The sequence below is a fragment of the Camelus dromedarius genome, chromosome 23 (assembly GCF_036321535.1).
Source record: "Camelus dromedarius isolate mCamDro1 chromosome 23, mCamDro1.pat, whole genome shotgun sequence".
Classification (NCBI taxonomy): Eukaryota; Metazoa; Chordata; class Mammalia; order Artiodactyla; family Camelidae; genus Camelus; species Camelus dromedarius.
This window is the reverse complement of record NC_087458.1, coordinates 26,998,224-27,015,689: the sequence shown is the minus strand read 5'-3', so window position 1 is coordinate 27,015,689 and position 17,466 is coordinate 26,998,224. Positions and strand designations below refer to the sequence as shown.

The 17,466-nt window shown below is 36.8% G+C and overlaps 1 protein-coding gene and 1 non-coding gene across 4 annotated transcripts in view; both read left to right on the top strand.

Annotated features, from left to right (window-relative positions):
• SHCBP1L (SHC binding and spindle associated 1 like) overlaps positions 1 to 11,681 on the top strand; it is a 31,632-nt gene extending 19,951 nt beyond the window's left edge. The window contains exons 6-10 of one of the 3 annotated variants that reach the window (XM_031435621.2): positions 654 to 759; positions 2,122 to 2,275; positions 3,427 to 3,677; positions 4,677 to 4,799; positions 11,367 to 11,681. In XM_031435621.2, coding sequence (XP_031291481.2) covers positions 654 to 759; positions 2,122 to 2,275; positions 3,427 to 3,677; positions 4,677 to 4,799; positions 11,367 to 11,618 — 886 coding nt within the window. In that variant the 3' untranslated portion in view covers positions 11,619 to 11,681. Of the gene's footprint in view, positions 1 to 653; positions 760 to 2,121; positions 2,276 to 3,426; positions 3,678 to 4,676; positions 5,087 to 11,366 lie in introns of those variants that run through there. The other 2 variants (XR_004131495.2, XM_031435624.2) reach the window with 2 other exon arrangements.
• Positions 3,842 to 3,945, top strand: LOC116148242 (U6 spliceosomal RNA). Its single transcript, XR_004131761.1, has one exon. It is a non-coding gene; the product is annotated as a U6 spliceosomal RNA (small nuclear RNA).
• Positions 11,682 to 17,466: the final 5,785 nt, after the last annotated feature.

Below are 17,466 nucleotides of genomic sequence, written 5' to 3'. Positions count from 1 at the left end.
TCTACATCTGTTGGAAAAGGAGTGGCCCTTTTGTCTGACAGTAATGGTAAAAGTTATACTCAATTTTTTTCCTTTGTTTGATGACACTTAAATGATTGATAGGAAACAGGACCTGTAAAGAGAAGCATAAAGAAGAGAATGAGTGGAATTAACTAAAAGTGCTGAACAGTAAACAGAAAACAATGAAGAAAGAAGCTGGAGTTATTCTGCTGGGAGGCCAGCAGCCAGCTGTATCTATGGGGACTTTATCCTTTGAAACAAAAAAAAAAATCTGTTAATTAAACATAGTATCTAAAATTAGGCTTGTCCCAAAAACATCTTATACCTCAGTGTCACAGACATAACCCATCTCTCAATTCCATGGATTATGAAAGTACAATCAAAAATTTTTCTACCATATTGAAAAGTTGAGATAATTGTCATATTGATTGTAGTAGGTTGCATGTAGACTTTCACTAAAATGAAAATATTTCACAGTACAAAGGTTTAAATACTCAGTTATCTTAAAGATTTCAGTCATTCTATTGCTCTCAAATTGCTCTTTGCTCTCCAGAAGCTTAGAGATAGTGAAACCTATTTCAAGTTTTATTTTCTAAGTATATGTTGAGTCTTTTTCATGTTAATTTAACCATAAATAATGTTTTCAACCTTAGAGTTCATGGGCCATTTTTTCCAAGAATTCTGAGGCGTAGGAAAGGAAAAAGAGACTTTGGAAAGACTATAACACACATCGTAGCAAAAGTGATGACTACTGACATGGTAAGAAATACACTTTTTTTATTTGTTCATTTAAGTTTTAGCTGCATATCATCAGAAAAGTAAAGACATTTAATTTGGTTGACTGAAAGGATATTTAGGACATCAACTGAATAGAGAATACAGGAGGACTAGAGACGGGCTGTGTACAAAAAAATAATAAATTGAAATTTAGAACTGTTGTATGTTAGTGAGACATGAGGTAAAGATGCTGAGAAGAACTTGTAGTAATGTTGGTCAGCGAAGCACACAAGCAATAAGGGTAAGAGAAAAGGGAGTAAATTTGCTGAAAACCCACTGTGTGCCAGGCACTGCCAGGTATTTTACACATCTTATTTCATCCTCAGAAAACCCTGTGTGGTATCAGTGGTGGTGGTGGTGGTGGTGGCGGTGGCAGTAATAGTAAACATTTACTGAGTACTTACTACAACCATTAAAAACTAGGCTTTGAAAAAATATTTGAAGGCACGGGAAAATGTGATATATAAATGCAATGAAAAAAATCAGGATTCAAAACCATATGCATCTATGGTATGATATATTGGTATTGTGAATAAATGAATATATGTATGGAAAAAAGACAAGAAGGAAATATCTATATAAATATATTTTATTTAGGTAAAAATTTATAGGTTAAATTTTCCATATTTGTTATTATGCTTTGTTTCATTTTCTGTGGTTTTTAAACAAGTACCCCTCTTATAATAAAAAAAAGATATGGGACTGATAATGCCATCCTACTGGGATAAAATAGGCTTTTTTTCAGAGTATATTTTTAGTTTCCAAATTTTGTTTTAAAGTTCTTTCCCCTTTTCTACTCCCAGTGCAAATTTCTGGTATTTCTGTTAGTTCTAGAATCTATGATATATATAGATTTTTTTGATTTAGCAAAGTCGTAGGGTCAGTCTGATTTAAAGAAAACAAAGTAGTAGTTTCCAGTAGGAAAGAGAGCTGGCATCATCAAAACCTAGAGCTAAAGCTTAGCTTCATTGCTCATTACCTCTATTTCCTTAAGCGAATCATTTCGTCTCACTGAGTGTCAGTTTCTTAACCTTATAAGAGGATAATAATACTTGACCTAAAGAACTGTTGTGAAGCTTAAGAGGTAGTATGTAAAGGTCCAAATATGACTTCTGGCTGTATTTAATTGCTGTAAAATTATTAGTGATCGTAAAGAAAGCCTCCTTTCCTCGTTCCTTCATAGACTTGATACTTTGAGCAATTAATGAACATAAATACATACAGTATTTACAGTATATTACCTATACAAGGTGAGTCTTTGGGAAAAGCACATGCTACGAATGAAGTTAACTGATTTAAATAACCTGTTTCAGTTTTACCTATTGTTTTGTTTCTTCTTTTCAGGTAAAGGACTTATCTTCAGACACACTTCTCCAGCAGCACGATGATTTGGATTTGGCTTTGGATAGTTGTTATAGTGGAGATACAGTAGTTATTTTTCCAGGAGAATATCAAGCTGTAAATCTTGCTTTATTGACTGATGACATCATTATAAAGGGTTAGCAGGGCATCCTTTGCAATCTTTTAATGTCTACATACTGGACAAATTGCATATTATAAACATGATTAATCAGATTATTAGACATTAGAAGAGTTTATGTTTCACAAAAATCCCTTATGTGCATTTTACAATTAAGATTTTCCACTTGTTCAGGAGTATGTACAAGTGACCTTGTGTTGACATACTGTACCAGAGCAAATCGATCAATGAGACTGCTTCTTCCCGGTGATAATGTAGCACTGCAAGCACAGAGTCTAAATAAATGATCAAAAACAGAAAAAAACAAAAAAATCTGTTCATCATATTTTCTATTAGCCCCATCTATATTTCTACCCAAACTACTTTTTGTCTGCTCTGTCCCCATAGCAATTGGTATCACTTTCATAGGAAAACCCAGATGTAAGGCTCTATTCAAATATACTCAGCATTTTCTCATAAAGTTTAACTCACATGCTAGCTTATTAAAATAGAAGTAGAAAAGCAGAGTTTACTGTCTGGCCAAAAGAAAAGACAGGTGTTTTAAATTTTGCCTATCACTTTAAAAACAGAGCAAAATTTTCACTAGATTTTGATGACTGTGATCATTTGATGACTGAAATTCAGTATTTTGCTGAATTATATGGGTTATAAGGATCATATTTGTAATTTTTAAAAATTGTAGCCTTCTTGAAGATCAAACCAATTTTTGGACTGATGTTAAATTTAAATGATTGCTCGGACTACTTGTGGATGTGATTATGTTAATCTTATACCCTAATTCAAGACTCTCTGCCAGTCTTTTTTAGTTATGGTAATTTATTATGGATTTGAAACCAGGTTATGGCAAGAGACTTTTTGTATCTTAGATATTTTGTAGATGACTGTTGACTGTATAATATGGGGAAATATGTAGTGGAATGAGTATGTTGAATAAATACCATAGGTATATTTAGATTCATTATAAACCCAGATTCTTCCACCATGTCATCAAACTAAGGACAAAAGATTATGTTTTGGTTAAGTATCTACTTAGTTAATTGAGTAATTACAGTATTATTAAAAATATGTGAAAAGAAAAACTTAGTAATAACAAATATTATTGAGTGACTAGAGGGCTTTAAGCTTTGGGATTACTGATTGAATTATGTATTTTTCTCCCTGTGAATCAGGAATTGGGAAGAGAGAGGAAATTATGATTACTTCTGAACCTTCTCATGACAGTTTTGTGGTGTCCAAAGCTGATAATGTGAAACTAATGCATCTGTCTTTGATACAACAAGGGACGGTTGATGGTATTGTGGTAGTGGAGTCTGGTCACATGACTCTAGAAAACTGTATATTAAAATGTGAAGGAACAGGAGTGTGTGTTCTTACAGGGGCTGCTTTGACAATCACAGACAGTGAAATAACTGGTGCCCAGGTATTTTATTTAATAAAATTTATGGCTTTGTATGGATAGAGACAACTTTGAGTGACCTTAATATGTAAACAAAGGGTAACAATTATTTTATCTTTGAATTGAATTATATAATTAAACTTAAGCACTGATAAAAATAAACAAAATGAAGACAAGAACAAACATAAGTGCTGGCTTTGGCAGCACATATATTAAAATCGAAATGATACAAAGATTAGAATGGCCCTTGCACAAGGATGACATGCAAATTTGTGCAGCATCCCATATTTAAAAAAAAAAAGGACAAACAAGTATGTCATAGTACACTTAGGAAAAGTGAACTGCCTCAGTCCAAAGTAAGGAATTATTAGCCTTGAATTATGTGTGATGTTTTCAAAATCTAGGAATCCGTGGCTATAAAACAAGTCATGAGTCAGTTATTTGACGGTTTACATAAAAAGGAATAACTGCTTATAAGTTATCAGACATTGCTAGAAGGTATTGTGATCAGTTCTGACAGTTTGAGTCTAAAGATAACAATCACCAAAGATCATTAAAGGGCTAGAAAATTGAATGAAAAAAAGATTAAAGGAAGCAGAAAAATAAGACATTTTTATAGAATGACTTTTTCTTAATTTCTACTAAAATGAAGGAAATAGACCTTAAGAGCATTATGATGGACTTAGAATATATATAAATAAATTTTTATAACTGTTAAAAATAATTGCTTAAAGAGATTTTTGACTCCCTTCTAGAGACTTCATCTGGGTGGGAGACCAATGTAATGGAACATATGACTTCAGCCTTCCTTCTGGGTCTAATGATTCTCTGACACAGATAATCTTTGTTTTCAACATTTTAAAACTTTATCTCCACAGTAAATTGTTGTTTGCACTATCACATATTTTCATGTAACTTAATGTGTTTAAATTGTTAATATAAAATTACAATTTTTAAATCTGAAGAAAATTTTGGAGAGGTATGTATCTTTTGTAGATTGTTTTATTTGCTTTTAATTTTCAGGGTGCTGGTGTTGAACTGTATCCTGGGAGCATGGCTGTTTTGGAAAGGAATGAAATTCATCACTGTAATAACCTCAGAACCAGTGACATTTCAAAAAGCACCTTAGGTGGAGTTAATATGAAGGTATTCTCATATTTTTTAATTTTATTTTTTATTGAAGTATGGTTGATTTCCAATGTTAGTTTCAGGTGTACAGCAAAGCATTTGAGTTATACATACATACATATATATACACACACACACATATATTTTCAGATTCTTTTCCATTATAGCTTATTACAAGAAATTGAATATAGTTCACTGTGCTATATAGTTGGTCTTTGTTGTTTTATCTATTTTATATATAGTAGTGTGTATCTGTTAATCCCAAACTTCTAATTTATCCCTCGCCTCTTTCCCCTTTGGTTACCATAGTTTGTTTTCTATATCCATAAGTCTATTTCCAGTTTATAAATAAAATTTGTTATCTTTTTTTAGATTCCACATATAAGTGATATCATATGATATTTGTCTTTCTCTGGTGTATTTCATTTAGTATGATAATCTCTAGGTCCATCCATGTTGCTGCAAATGGCATTATTTCATTCCTTTTTATGGCTAAGTAATAATCGTGTGTGTGTGTGTGTGTATCTATCACAAATTCTTTATCCATTCACCTGTCGATGGACCTTTAGATTCTTGCCATGTCTTGGCTATTGTAAACAGTGCTGCTATGAACATTGGGGTGCATGTGTCTTTTTGAATTATATTTTTCTCTGGATATATGCTTAGCAGTGGGATTCCTGGATCATACAATAGTCTACTTTTAGTTTTTTAAGGAGCCTCCATAATGGCTGTACCAATTTACATTCACATCAACAGGGTAGGAGGGTTCCTTTTTATCCACACCTTCTCCAGCATTTATCTTTCTGTAGGCTTTTTAATGATGACCATTCTGACTGGTATGAGGTGATACTTCATGGTAGTTTTGATTTGTGTTTCTCTAATAATTAACAATATTGAGCATTTTTTCATGTTGGCCATCTGGATGTCTCCTTTGGAGAAATGTCTTTTAGGTATTCTGCCCATTTTTTCATTGAGATATTTATTTATTTATTTGCTTTTAAGCTGTATGAGCTATTTATATATTTTGGAAATTAGTCCCTTGGCGGTCACATCATTTGCAAAATTTTCTCCCATTCCGTAGGTTGTCTTTTTGTTTTGTTTATGGTTTCCTCTGCTGTGCAAAAGCTTTTAAGTTTAACTAGGTCCCATTTGTTTATTTTTGCTTTTATTTCCATTACTCTAGGAGCTGATTTGAAAAAAAGACTGCTGCAATTTATGTCAAAGAGTGTTCTGCCTGTGTTTTCCTCTAGGAGTTTTATAGATTCCAGTCTTACATTTAGATTTTTAATCCATTTTGAGTTTATTTTTGTATGTGATATTAGGGAATGGTCTAATTTCATTCTTTTACAGGCAGCTGTCCGGCTTTCCCAGCATCACTTACTGAAGAGACTGTCTTTTCTCCATTGTGTATTCTTGCCTCTTGTGTCATAGATTAATTGACCATAAGTGTGTGGATTTATTTCTGTATTTTCTATCCTGTTCCATTGATCTTTGTGTCTGTTTTTGTGCCAGTACCATAATGTTTTGACTACTGTAGTTTTGTAGTATAGTCTGAAGTCAGGGTGTGTGTGTTCCTCCAACTCTTTTCTTCCTTTTCAAGATTGACTATTCAGGGTCTTTTGTGTTTCCATACAAATGTAAAAATTTTTTGTTCCAGCTCTGTGAAAAATGTCATTGGTAATTTGATAGGGATTGCATTGAATCCATATATTGTCTCAGGTAGTATGGCCATTTTAACAATACTGATTCTTCCAATCCAAAAATGTGGTATATCTTTCCATCTGTTTGTGTCATCTTCAGTTTCTTTCCTGAGTGTCTTAACAGTTTTCTGAGTACAGGTCCTTTGCCTCCATAGGTAGATTTACACCTAGGTATTTTATTCTTTTTGATGCAATAGTAAATGGGATTGTGTCCTTGATTTCTTTTTCTGATATTTTGTTGTTAGTGTATAAAAATGCAACTGATTTCTCTGTATTAATTCTGTATCCTGCAACTTTATCAGAGTTTTTGGTGAGCTCTAGTAGTTTTCTGATAGTGTCTTTAGGATTTTCTATATATAGTATCATGTCATCTGCCAACAGTGACAGTTTTACTTCTTTTTTTTCTGATTTGGATTCCTATTATTTCTTTTTCTTCTTTGATTGCTGTGGCTAGGACTTCCAAAACTATGTTGAATAAAAGTGGTGAGAGTGGGCATCATTGTCTTGTTCCTGGTCTTAGAGGAAATGCTTTCAGCTTTTCTCCATTGAGTATTATATTGTGGTTTGTCATATATGGCCTTTATTATGTTGAGCTATGTTCCCTCTGTGCCCACTTTCTGTGAAGTTTTTATCATAAATGAATGTTGAATTTTATCAAAAGTTTTTTCTGCATCTATGGAGATGATCATATGTTTTTTATTCTTCAATTTGTTAATGTGGTGTATCGCATTGATTAATTTGTGGTTTTTGAAAAATCCTTGCATCCCTGGGATAAATTTCACTTGCTCATGGTGTATGACCCTTTTAATATATTGTGGGACTCAGTTTACTAGTATTTTGTTGAAGTTTTTGCATCTATATTCATAAATGATATTGGCCTGTAATTTTCTTTTTTGTAATATCTTTGCTTGGTTTGGGTATCAGGGTGATGGTGGCCTCATAGAGTGAGTTTGGAAGTGTTCCTTCCTCTGCAATTTTTTGGAATAGTTTCAGAAGGATAAGTATTAACTTTTCTCTAAATGTTTTGTAGAATTCCCCTGTGAAGCCATCTGGTCCTGGATTTTTGTTTGTTGGGAGTTTTTAAATTACTGATTCATATTTTCTATTTCTTCCTGGTTCAGACTTGGAATATTGTACCTTTTGAAGAATTTATCCATTTCTTCTAGATATTCCATTTTATTGGCCTATAGTTTCTCATAAGAGTCTCTTACGATCTTTTGTATTTTTGTGGTGTCAGTTGTATGTAACTTTTCCTTTTTTCATTTCTGATTTTATTAATTTGGACCCTCTCTCTTTTTTTCTTGATGAGTCTGGCCAAAGGCTTATCAATTTTGTTTATCTTTTTAAAGAACCAGCTCTTAGTTTCATTGATATTTTCTAGTTTTTTTTAAGTCTCTATTTCATTTATTTCTGCTCTAATCTTTATGATTTCTTTCCTTCTACTAACTTCAGGTTTTGTTCTTTCTCTAATTTCTCTAGGTGTAAGGTTAGGTTGTTTATCTGAGATTGTTCTTATTTCCTGAGGTAAGCTTGTATTGATATAACTTCCTTCATACGACTGCTTTTGCTGCATATCAGAGGTTTTGGATCATCATGTTTGTTTTCTTTTGTCTCTAAGTATGTTTTGATTTCCTCTTTGAGTTCTTCAGTGATCCATTGGTTGTTTAGTAGCACATTGTTTAGCCTCCACGTCTTTTCTTTGTGGCTTTTGCAGATTTTTTTCTTGTAGTTGATTTCTAATCTCATAGCACTGTGGTTGGAGAAGATGCCTGATATGATTTCAGTTTTGTTAAATTTACCAAGGCCTGCTTTGTGGCCTAGCATGTGATCTATCCTGGAGAATGTTCCGTGTGCGCTTGAGAAGAATGTGTATTCTGCTGCTTTCAGATGGAATGCTCTATAAACATCATTAAGTCCACCTGCTCTGATGTGTCATTTAAGGCCTGTATTTCCTTACTGATTTTCTGTCTGGATGATCTATCCATTGCTGTAAGTTGGGTGTTAAGGTCCCCAGTATTATTATATTACTGTCAATTTCTCTTTATGTCTGCTAACCGTTGCCATATATATTGAGGTGCTCCTGTATCAGGTGCATATGTTTACAACTGTTGTATCTTCTTGGATTGATCCCTTGATCATTAAGTAGTGTCCTTCTTTGTCTCTTGTAACAGTCTTTATTTTAAAGTCTATTTTGTCTGATACAAGTACTGGGACTCCAGCTTTCTTTTGGTTTCCATTTGCATGGAATATTTTTTTCTATCCCCTCACTTTTAGCCTGTATGTGTCTCTAGCTCTGAAATGGGTCTCTTGTAGACAGCATAGGTACAGGTCTTGTTTTTGTATCCATTGAGCCAGTCTGTCTTTTGATTGGAGCATTTAATCCATTTACCTTTAAGGGTAATTATTGATATGTATGTTCTTATTCTAATTTTCTTAATTGTTTTGGATTTGTTTTTGTAGGTATTTTCCCCCTTCCTTTTTTTGTTCTCTTCTTTTGTGATTTGGTAACGATCTTTAGCACTATTGTTGGATTCCTCTTTCTTTTTTGTATGTATATTTGTTATAGATTTTGGTTCGCAGTTACCATGAGGTTTTGGTATAGATGTCTCTCTCTCTCTCTCTTCCTCCCTCTCTCTCTCCCTCTCTCTCTCTCTCTCTCTCCCTCTCTCGCCCTCTCTCTCTCTCTCTCTCTCTCTCTATATATATATATATATGTGATAGTTTAAGTTTTTCAACCTTAGAGAAGTGGCCCTTTGTAGGTGATGTCCTGTGTGTCCCAGCAGTGCACTCCCCTCTTGTGACCCAAAGGTCAGGAGCCAGCTGGTCCCAGGGTAGAGTCCTTCTTGCTTCTGGTGTCTGTCTCCTGGTGGGTGAAGCTGGGCTAGAGGCTTGTGCAGGTTTCCTCACAGGCGGGGCCATTGTCTACTCACAGGTAGGTGGAGCTGGGCCCTCTGGTGGGCAGAGTTGTGTTCAAGGGCATGTCTAGAAGATCAGGAAGTCCTTAGGCAGCCTGTCTGCTGATGGTTAGGGCTGTGTTCCCACCCAGTTAGTTCTTTGGCCTGAGGCATTCCAATTCTTAAGCCTATAGGCTATTGAGAGGGGCCAGGTTTGGTGCTAATGACCCAAGCGAGATTTCTGCCTCCAGGCAAGTTCACGAGGCTGAATACTTCCTGAATGTCTGCCACCAGCTTTTATGTCCCCTGGGTAAGCCAAAGGTGCCCTCCACTCTCTAGGAGATCCTCCATGACCAGCAGGCAGGTCAGCCCAGGCTTCTATGAAATCACTGCTTGGGTTGTTGGTCTTGGAGCAAATAAGATTCTGTGTGCGCTCTTTAAGAGTGAAGCCTCTGCTTCCTCTAGCCCTGAGGCGTTCCCGCAATTGCGCCCCACTAGCCTTCAAAGCCAAATGCTCTGGAGCATCCTCCTCCTGATGCAGGCCCCCAGGCTGGGGAGCCTGGTGTGGGGCTCCGAGCTCTCACTCCTGCGCCTGAGCCTCTGCAGTGTTACTATTCTCCAGCTTATGGGTCACCCACCGGGAGGTGTGGGACCCGGTTATATCCCAGGTGCACCCCTCCTACCGTCCCTCTGTGGTTCCCTCTTTGTGTCTCCAATTGAAGAAGATCTTTTTTGGTAGTTTGCAGCCTTTTTTACTGACAGTTGTTCAGCAGCCAGTGTGGTTTTGATGTGTTTGTGAGAGGGAGTGAGCTCGTGGACCTACTACTCTGCCATCTTGCCTGGAGAAGGACATGTCTTTGAGATGCTTCTCCCCCTTGGCTCTTTCGTTGCCCCCCTCTGCCCTCCTGGGGACGGATGACCATCTCACATCTGCTCCAGCCACTGCCGTGTGATCTCATATTTTTTAACATAGAATTGTTGTAAGAAATATAAATAATCATTAGAAAGATACTATTAGTTTTAGTCTTAAATTTTAGTCTAAATGTTATTGTTGATTTGGAGAAATACAAATAATTAGAATGCAGTTTAAATGATGGTTAATAGGAAACAAGTTTAGTCTCATAATTTAATAATTTCAACTTAAATTCTTTGAGCAAATAATTTTGAATATGAAAAAGTAGTTAAGTTCTCTTATAAATATGTTTTAGATTTTTCATTGAGCGGATTTGTAACACTTTCACAAAGTAAAGCAAATTAAGAGGATAATAAATATATTAAGAACTTTTTTGTCTTTTAAACTTTGTAAAATAATTCAAGCTAACCAATTAAAACTTTAATAGCAATAATTTATAAGTGAAATGCCTTTCTATTCATTTCTACTTCTATAAATTCTGCCTTTCTAAGTCCCTCTCTATACTTGTATAGTTAATGGAAGTTTTCCCCTAGAACTCTAGTTTACATCTCATTATCTGAAATTATTTTCATCTTCATCATTTTTGTTACCTGAAATTATTTTCAGATTTCTCATGTTATATTAAAAGTCAGCTTCTTGGGATATTGCTGTATCCCCATCTAGAATCAGTTATTTTTATCAATAACTGATAAAAATAAATTGAAAACTTTATTTAATATTTCCTTGATACACATATTTGCAGTTAATATTACATTAATCCAGTGCGAAGAAAAATAACACTTGTTTAAAACTGAGATTCAGTTGTTTTAAAGAAACGTGTAGGGTAGTTCAATTGGTAGAGCACATGCTTATTAGCATGCAGGAGGTCCTGGGTTCAATCCCCAGTATCTCCTCTAAGAATAAAAAAATAAACTTAATTACCTCCCCCTAACCGAAAAAAAAAAAACAAACCAACAAAAACAAAGAAGAAAATGTGCAAACTCAGGAATAAGTTCTAGAGTTTATGACATGTTCATTAGTTCATACGTTGTTTTTATAGAAATTATTGAAAAACTAATTTCCTTAAATAATTTAACAGGTTCTTCCAGCACCCAAGTTGAAGATGACTAATAATCATATTTACAGCAACAATGGCTATGGACTAAGCATTCTTCAACCAACTGAACAGTTTTTTATTGTAGCAGAAGAAGCCCTCAACAAAGGGGCTGCTTCCGGAGATAAAAAAGATGATAATACGATCTCCAAAGTAATGCAAAATCTGAATCTGGAAATGAATAATAATAAAATAGAAGCAAACTTAAAGGGGGATATCAGAATAGTCACAAGTTAAAGCATCTGGATTTATGTTAAAGCTTTATATTTCAGACATTTAATAAATAATTCTCATATCCCACATTAATGGTACTTTGAATTAAATTCAAAACTTATTTAATTAAAAAAAGTTAATATTTAATGCTCTTTCACGGAATGATTCATTTTAACATGTTTTCCTAAATAACAGTTTCGAGATACAATTCACACACCATAAAATTCATCCTTTTAAACTATATAATTCAGTGGTATTTAGTATATTTTTAGCATATGGTAGCACCATCATCACCAATTAAGTCCAAAAGCAAAAGTGGTTAAATATTGTTTTACATACTCTCAGTCCAATAAGAAGCATTAGGTGTTCTATGTACAGAATAGAAAAAAAAATTTATAGCCAGTTCCTGAGTCATTTCCATTTATCTATGCAGATGAGATAAGGACTAAGGTAAGCTAGCACTATGTTATACAGGATTAGGCTTAACTACAGGAAATAAGAAAATCCAAAATAAGAGAGGCAAACAACAGAGAAGTGTATTCCTCCCTCACATTCAAGAAGTCCGGAGGTGCTCAGTATAGAGCTAGTGGGTGTTCACGTGGGTTCTCAGCGCAGGACTGTGGGTGGGTGGGTGTTAAGTGGTAGAAACCCAAGTTTCTTCTATCTTGTTTTTACCGTTTGTATGGTTTCCTTTCACAATCACCACATGGTCCGAGACAGCAACTGTTGTTCAAGCCTTTACCTGTAAATTCCAGCCAAGCAGAAGGGATAGGGGCCTCTTTACAAAGTTGCACACATTATTTCAACTTTCATGCCTCCCTCCAGCTAGCACTGAACCACGTGGCTACAACCTAGCTGCAAATGAAGCCAGGAAATACGATCTTTAAAATGGACGGCCATGTGTCCTCTAAAATAGGGTGTTCATTTTCTAAGACACAACTGGTCTTTTTCACAAAGCAGAACTTACTTTGACTTTGGAATATAAAAGGAAATGAGCGCTCAGGCTTTAGCTCTTAACCTTCCCTTCCTTAATTTGACTTTTACTTTGTTAACTCAGCAAAGGTGACCCTGTGTTGCTGTGGAGAATCTCTGGAGGCTGAGTGGATTACAGTATAGTAGATGTTCTTCAGTGTTTTCATTGAATAGCTTTCAAAACCAAACCAAACCAAACCAAACCACAAGGTCTTGTTAGCCAGGTAACGTAAGACAGGGATTGTCTGTGGAGGCTTAACAAGAACAGTCTCTCCATAATGAGTTCCATGAGCTGTAAGAGGGGATTTTCCTTTCCAGTCCTCTTCCTCTACCTGTTTTTGGCTTTAGGAAGGGTAGGTGACGGACGAAGATAGGGTCTTTTGAGAGTGAGCAGAAAACCGTAGCCTTACATGAGCAGACTTCTCAGCTCTTGGGTCATCTGCCTCCTTTCTGCTGCTGCCATTGGTTTCCAACTAATTACTCTTTTCCCCAAGCTCACTTCAGAATACAGGGTTTTTTCCCCTATTCTCATATCCATAAATCATGCACAAAGCATTTGTAAGATCTTCTAAGAAATTAGAACATTCATAAAGTTTAAGTTTTCTCCCTCCTTCACCTTCCCACCCATACATTTTCCCTCATAACAAAGTACCACGAGTTTAGAGGCTTAAACACCATTGATCATCACACAGCTCTGCAGGTTGTAGTCTGACATAGGGCACACTGGGCTAAAATCAGTGTTGACAGGGCTTTATTTCTTTTGGATGCTCTAGGGGAGGATTTTGTGTCCTTGCTCATTTGGGTTGCTGGCAGAATTGAGTTCCTTGCAGTTGTAGGATTGAGAACTAGTTCCTTGATAGTTGTCAGCTGAGGGCTGTTCCCAGCCTTTAGTAACTAATGGCATTTGGGTTACGTCCTTCCTGCATCACCACAGCCAGCAACACGAGATTGAGTCTCTTTCCTGCTTTGGAATTTTCCTGCCTCTTCTTCAGTCTTTTCTTCCTACCCACTCTCGTGCCCCCTCCTTCCACTTTTAGCATACTGATCTCCACGTCACCCAAATTTGGGTGACAGTTGTGTTTCCTCAGGGGCACCCGATCCACAGTGGGCAGTGAACGAGTTAAGGACTCACATGATCAGATTGAGCCCACTTGGATAATCCGGGATAATTTCCCCATCTCAAGGTCCTTAACTTCAGTTACATCTGCAAAGTCCCTCTTGCCATGTAAGATGTGTTCACAGGCCCTGGGAACTTAGGACGTGCACATCTTTGAGGGGCCATTATTCTGCTTGCCACCTGTCTAAACCAATTTTCTAGGTTAGGGGAAGGCAAATCCTAATTCTCCTCCTCAAGTGGGATTTAAGAAGTTTCTTCCATCAAGATGAACTATCCAATGTATAGCTTGTATGCATTTAAAAGAGATTCTAATTTAGAACCTAAAGAAGAGAGGTTCCCTATTTCGGCTGTCCTTCCTGTTTGTGCACAGACCTGGCTTCCTGCTTTATTGTACATTTTGGAGTACAGACAGTGGGGTCTCAGTAACCATTATGCCCCACCCTGTACTGTGCATTGCGAGTAGTAACTGTTAAGTTTTAAAAGAATGCTACCAGTGGGTCAATGCTTATGCAAAAGACTGAAATGAGATTTACATTCCAGAACTTTGAACAACATTTCATCACGGTTGCTGGGGATGGAAATGTTAGGATTCTCGAGGTGAAGACTGGATAAATCAAGATGAGAAGAATGATCTTGGTGTGGAACCAAAAGGGATGAAGGAGAACCCCTTTTTGGTTTTACATAAGGTACTTGCAGGAGGAGTGGAGACTTCCTCTGCTCCAGTGCAGGGCCAGGAGCAGCTGTGGCAAAGCCCCAACTGAAGAACAGAATGGGGACCGCAGTGCTAGAGCCTCTTGTCGGTCTGGAAGGTGGACGCAACGGAAGCGGCAGGTGGCTACAAGCCAAAGGGCTGGGAGGCGCTCCCCAGCAGCACGGGCACAGACAAGTTGCTAATACCATAGGAGCCAGTCACCGTTCTTCGTGAGACGCTCAAGATGCACGTTGTCTTATATATTTAACAGTTATCACCAGAAAGCAATACATTTGAGGACAAGAGTCTTAATTTTTCCAAAGTATTAAAGCAAAAAATGAAAAAATCCTGTATTTTCAGTGACTGAACCAAATCAGGTGTTCTTAGGCCGAGGTAAATAGACAGGTTCCAAGAGTGCGAACTACCTGAAATCTTAAGTAAGATCTTTGTGTGCACGCCTCTTGCTGGAGAGTCCACAACTGTCACCATGTTCTCAAAGGAGCCTCTTAGCCCCCAAAAGCTCAACACAACTGAACTAGATAGTGTTTAAGTTTCTTTTTCACACAGTCCTCATTATTATTCAATCGAGGCCTAAAACAGCTGTCTTTTAACAAAATGTGTTTGTTGCTCTTTCTACAGAATACTGATTTGTTCTGTAGAAAACTCAGGCAACTTTATATCATTAATATTTTAATACTAAACATACCATTTTTTTGTAGTTTGATATTTTTCAGATTTTGCAGTTGCATAAGATAAACATTTGTTTTATTTCCTGATAAAATTCTGAAGCCACTGGCAGGTGGTATTAGAATACTAGGTTAACAGGGAAATGCTCAGGACAACTATTCCTGCCAAAACACTTAGGTTTTATTTAGATCAGCAGGTTAACCTAACCCTATTTTGCTTCCTGTTATTTTGAAAAGAGCTAAAAATTTCAGTTATTTAAATGAGTAATTACTAAAGTATTAAAAATAACCACCAAGTACATATTTCACAGGTTAACATGAAAATATTATATAGGTTTACCAGTTGAGAAACATTAAATATTAGATTTGTAGCCAATTCCTTTATTTCCTTTATCTTAAATTTACTTCTAGATTTGAAAGAAATACACAGTTTCAAAGTTTGGAAGTTCCTGAAAGATCTCCCATTAAGGTTAATCCTAGAGCCACCAACTCGCCCCAGTTTGCCGACTACTGTCTCAGTTTTAGCACTTCTCATGTCTCAGGAAACCACAATCTGGGTGAAGATGGGACAGTTTCTAGTTAGTTCCTAGGAAGTAGATGCTTTTCTTAAAAGCTAAATTACCACTCAGTCTGGTAAATTCAGGGGACCTCCATCAGTAACTCTGACAGACTCAGTAGTACAGGCAGACCTCCTATTGCACTTTGCTTTAACGTGTTTCACAGATTTGTTTTATTCAATTTGAAGGTTTGGGGCAAACCTGCATCAAGCAAGTCTGTCGGCACCATTTTTTCAACAACATTTGCTAATAACTTCATGTCTCTGTGTCACATTTTGGTAATCCTTGAAATATTTCAAATTTTCATTATCAGTATATTTGTTATGGTGATCTGTGACCAGTGATCTCTGATGTTCGTATTATAATCGTTCTGGAGCACTGCATATTGTGCCCATAACAGACAGCGGACTCATGTGTGTGTCCTGGCTACTCCAGTCCCCTGTCTCTCTAGTTAGCCAAGTTGTGAATGCAAAGTTAAAGTTCTGAAGGCAATCAGAAGTGCTATTTCAGTAAACACATGAATAAGAAAGAAGAACCGCCTTATTGCTGATGTGGAGGAAGTTTTAGTGGTCTTGATAGATCAAACCAGCCACATTTTGTCAAACTAAAACTTAATCCAGAGTAAAGCCCTAACTCTCTTCAACTCAATGAAGGTTGAGAGAAGTGAGGAAGCTGAAGAAAAGTTTGAAGCTAGCAGAGGTTGGCTCCTGAGGTTTGGGGAAAGTAGCTGTCTCCATAACATCAAAGCGCACGGAGAAGCACCGACTGCTGACACGGAGGCTGCAGCAAGGTACCCAGACAGTTACTGAGGGTGGCTCCACTGAACAAGGGTTTCAAGATAGACAGAACAGCCTTACAATGGAAGATGCCACCTAAGACTTTCACAGCTACAGAGCAGGAGTCAATGCCTGGCTTCAAAGGATTGGCTTACTGTCTTATGAGGGGTTAATGCAGCTGCTGACTTGAAGCTGAAGGCAGTGCTCATCTACCATTCCAAAAGCCCTGGGGCCCTTAAGAATTACACGAAATCTACTCTGCCTGTGCTCACAAAGCCTGGATGACAGCACATCTGTTGACAACATGGTTTACTGAATGTTTTGAGTGCACTGTTGAGACCTACTGCTCAGAAGAAGATTCCTTTCAAAATATTACTGCTCACTGATAATGCACCTGGGCACCCAAGAGCTCTGATGGAGATGCGGAGAAAGATGAAATGTTTTCATGCCTGCTAACACAATATCCATTCTCCAGGCTATGGGTCAAGGAGTAATTTCAACTTTGAAGTCTTCTTATAGGTAGCTGTTCCTATGAAGGGTCTGGGCAAAGTACACTGATACCCTTCTGGAAAGGATTCACCATTCTAGATGCCATTAAGAACGTTCGTGATTCATGGGAAGAGGTCAAAACAGCAACATTAACAGGAGTTTGGAAGAAGTTGATTCCAACCCTCATGGATAACTTTGAGGGGTTCAAGACTTCAGTGACAAAGTGGCTGCAGATTTGGTGGAAATAGCAAGGGAATTGGAACTCGAAGTGGAGTCTGAAGGTGTGACTGAATTGCTGCAGTTTCACGATAAAGCTTGAATGGATTAGGAGTTGCTGTTTATGAACAAGCAAGGAAAGTGTCGTCTTGAGATGGACTCTACTCTTGGTTGTTGAAGATGCTGCAAAGATTGTTGAAGTGACAAAGTGTTGAGAATATAGCAAACTTAGTTGATAAAGCAGAGTTTTTAATTAATTAATTAGTGAAGATTGAGAGGGATTGGCTCCATTTGAAAGAAGTCCTATGTGGGTAAAATGCTATCAAATAGCACTGCACACTGCAGAGAAATCGTCTGTGAAACGAAGA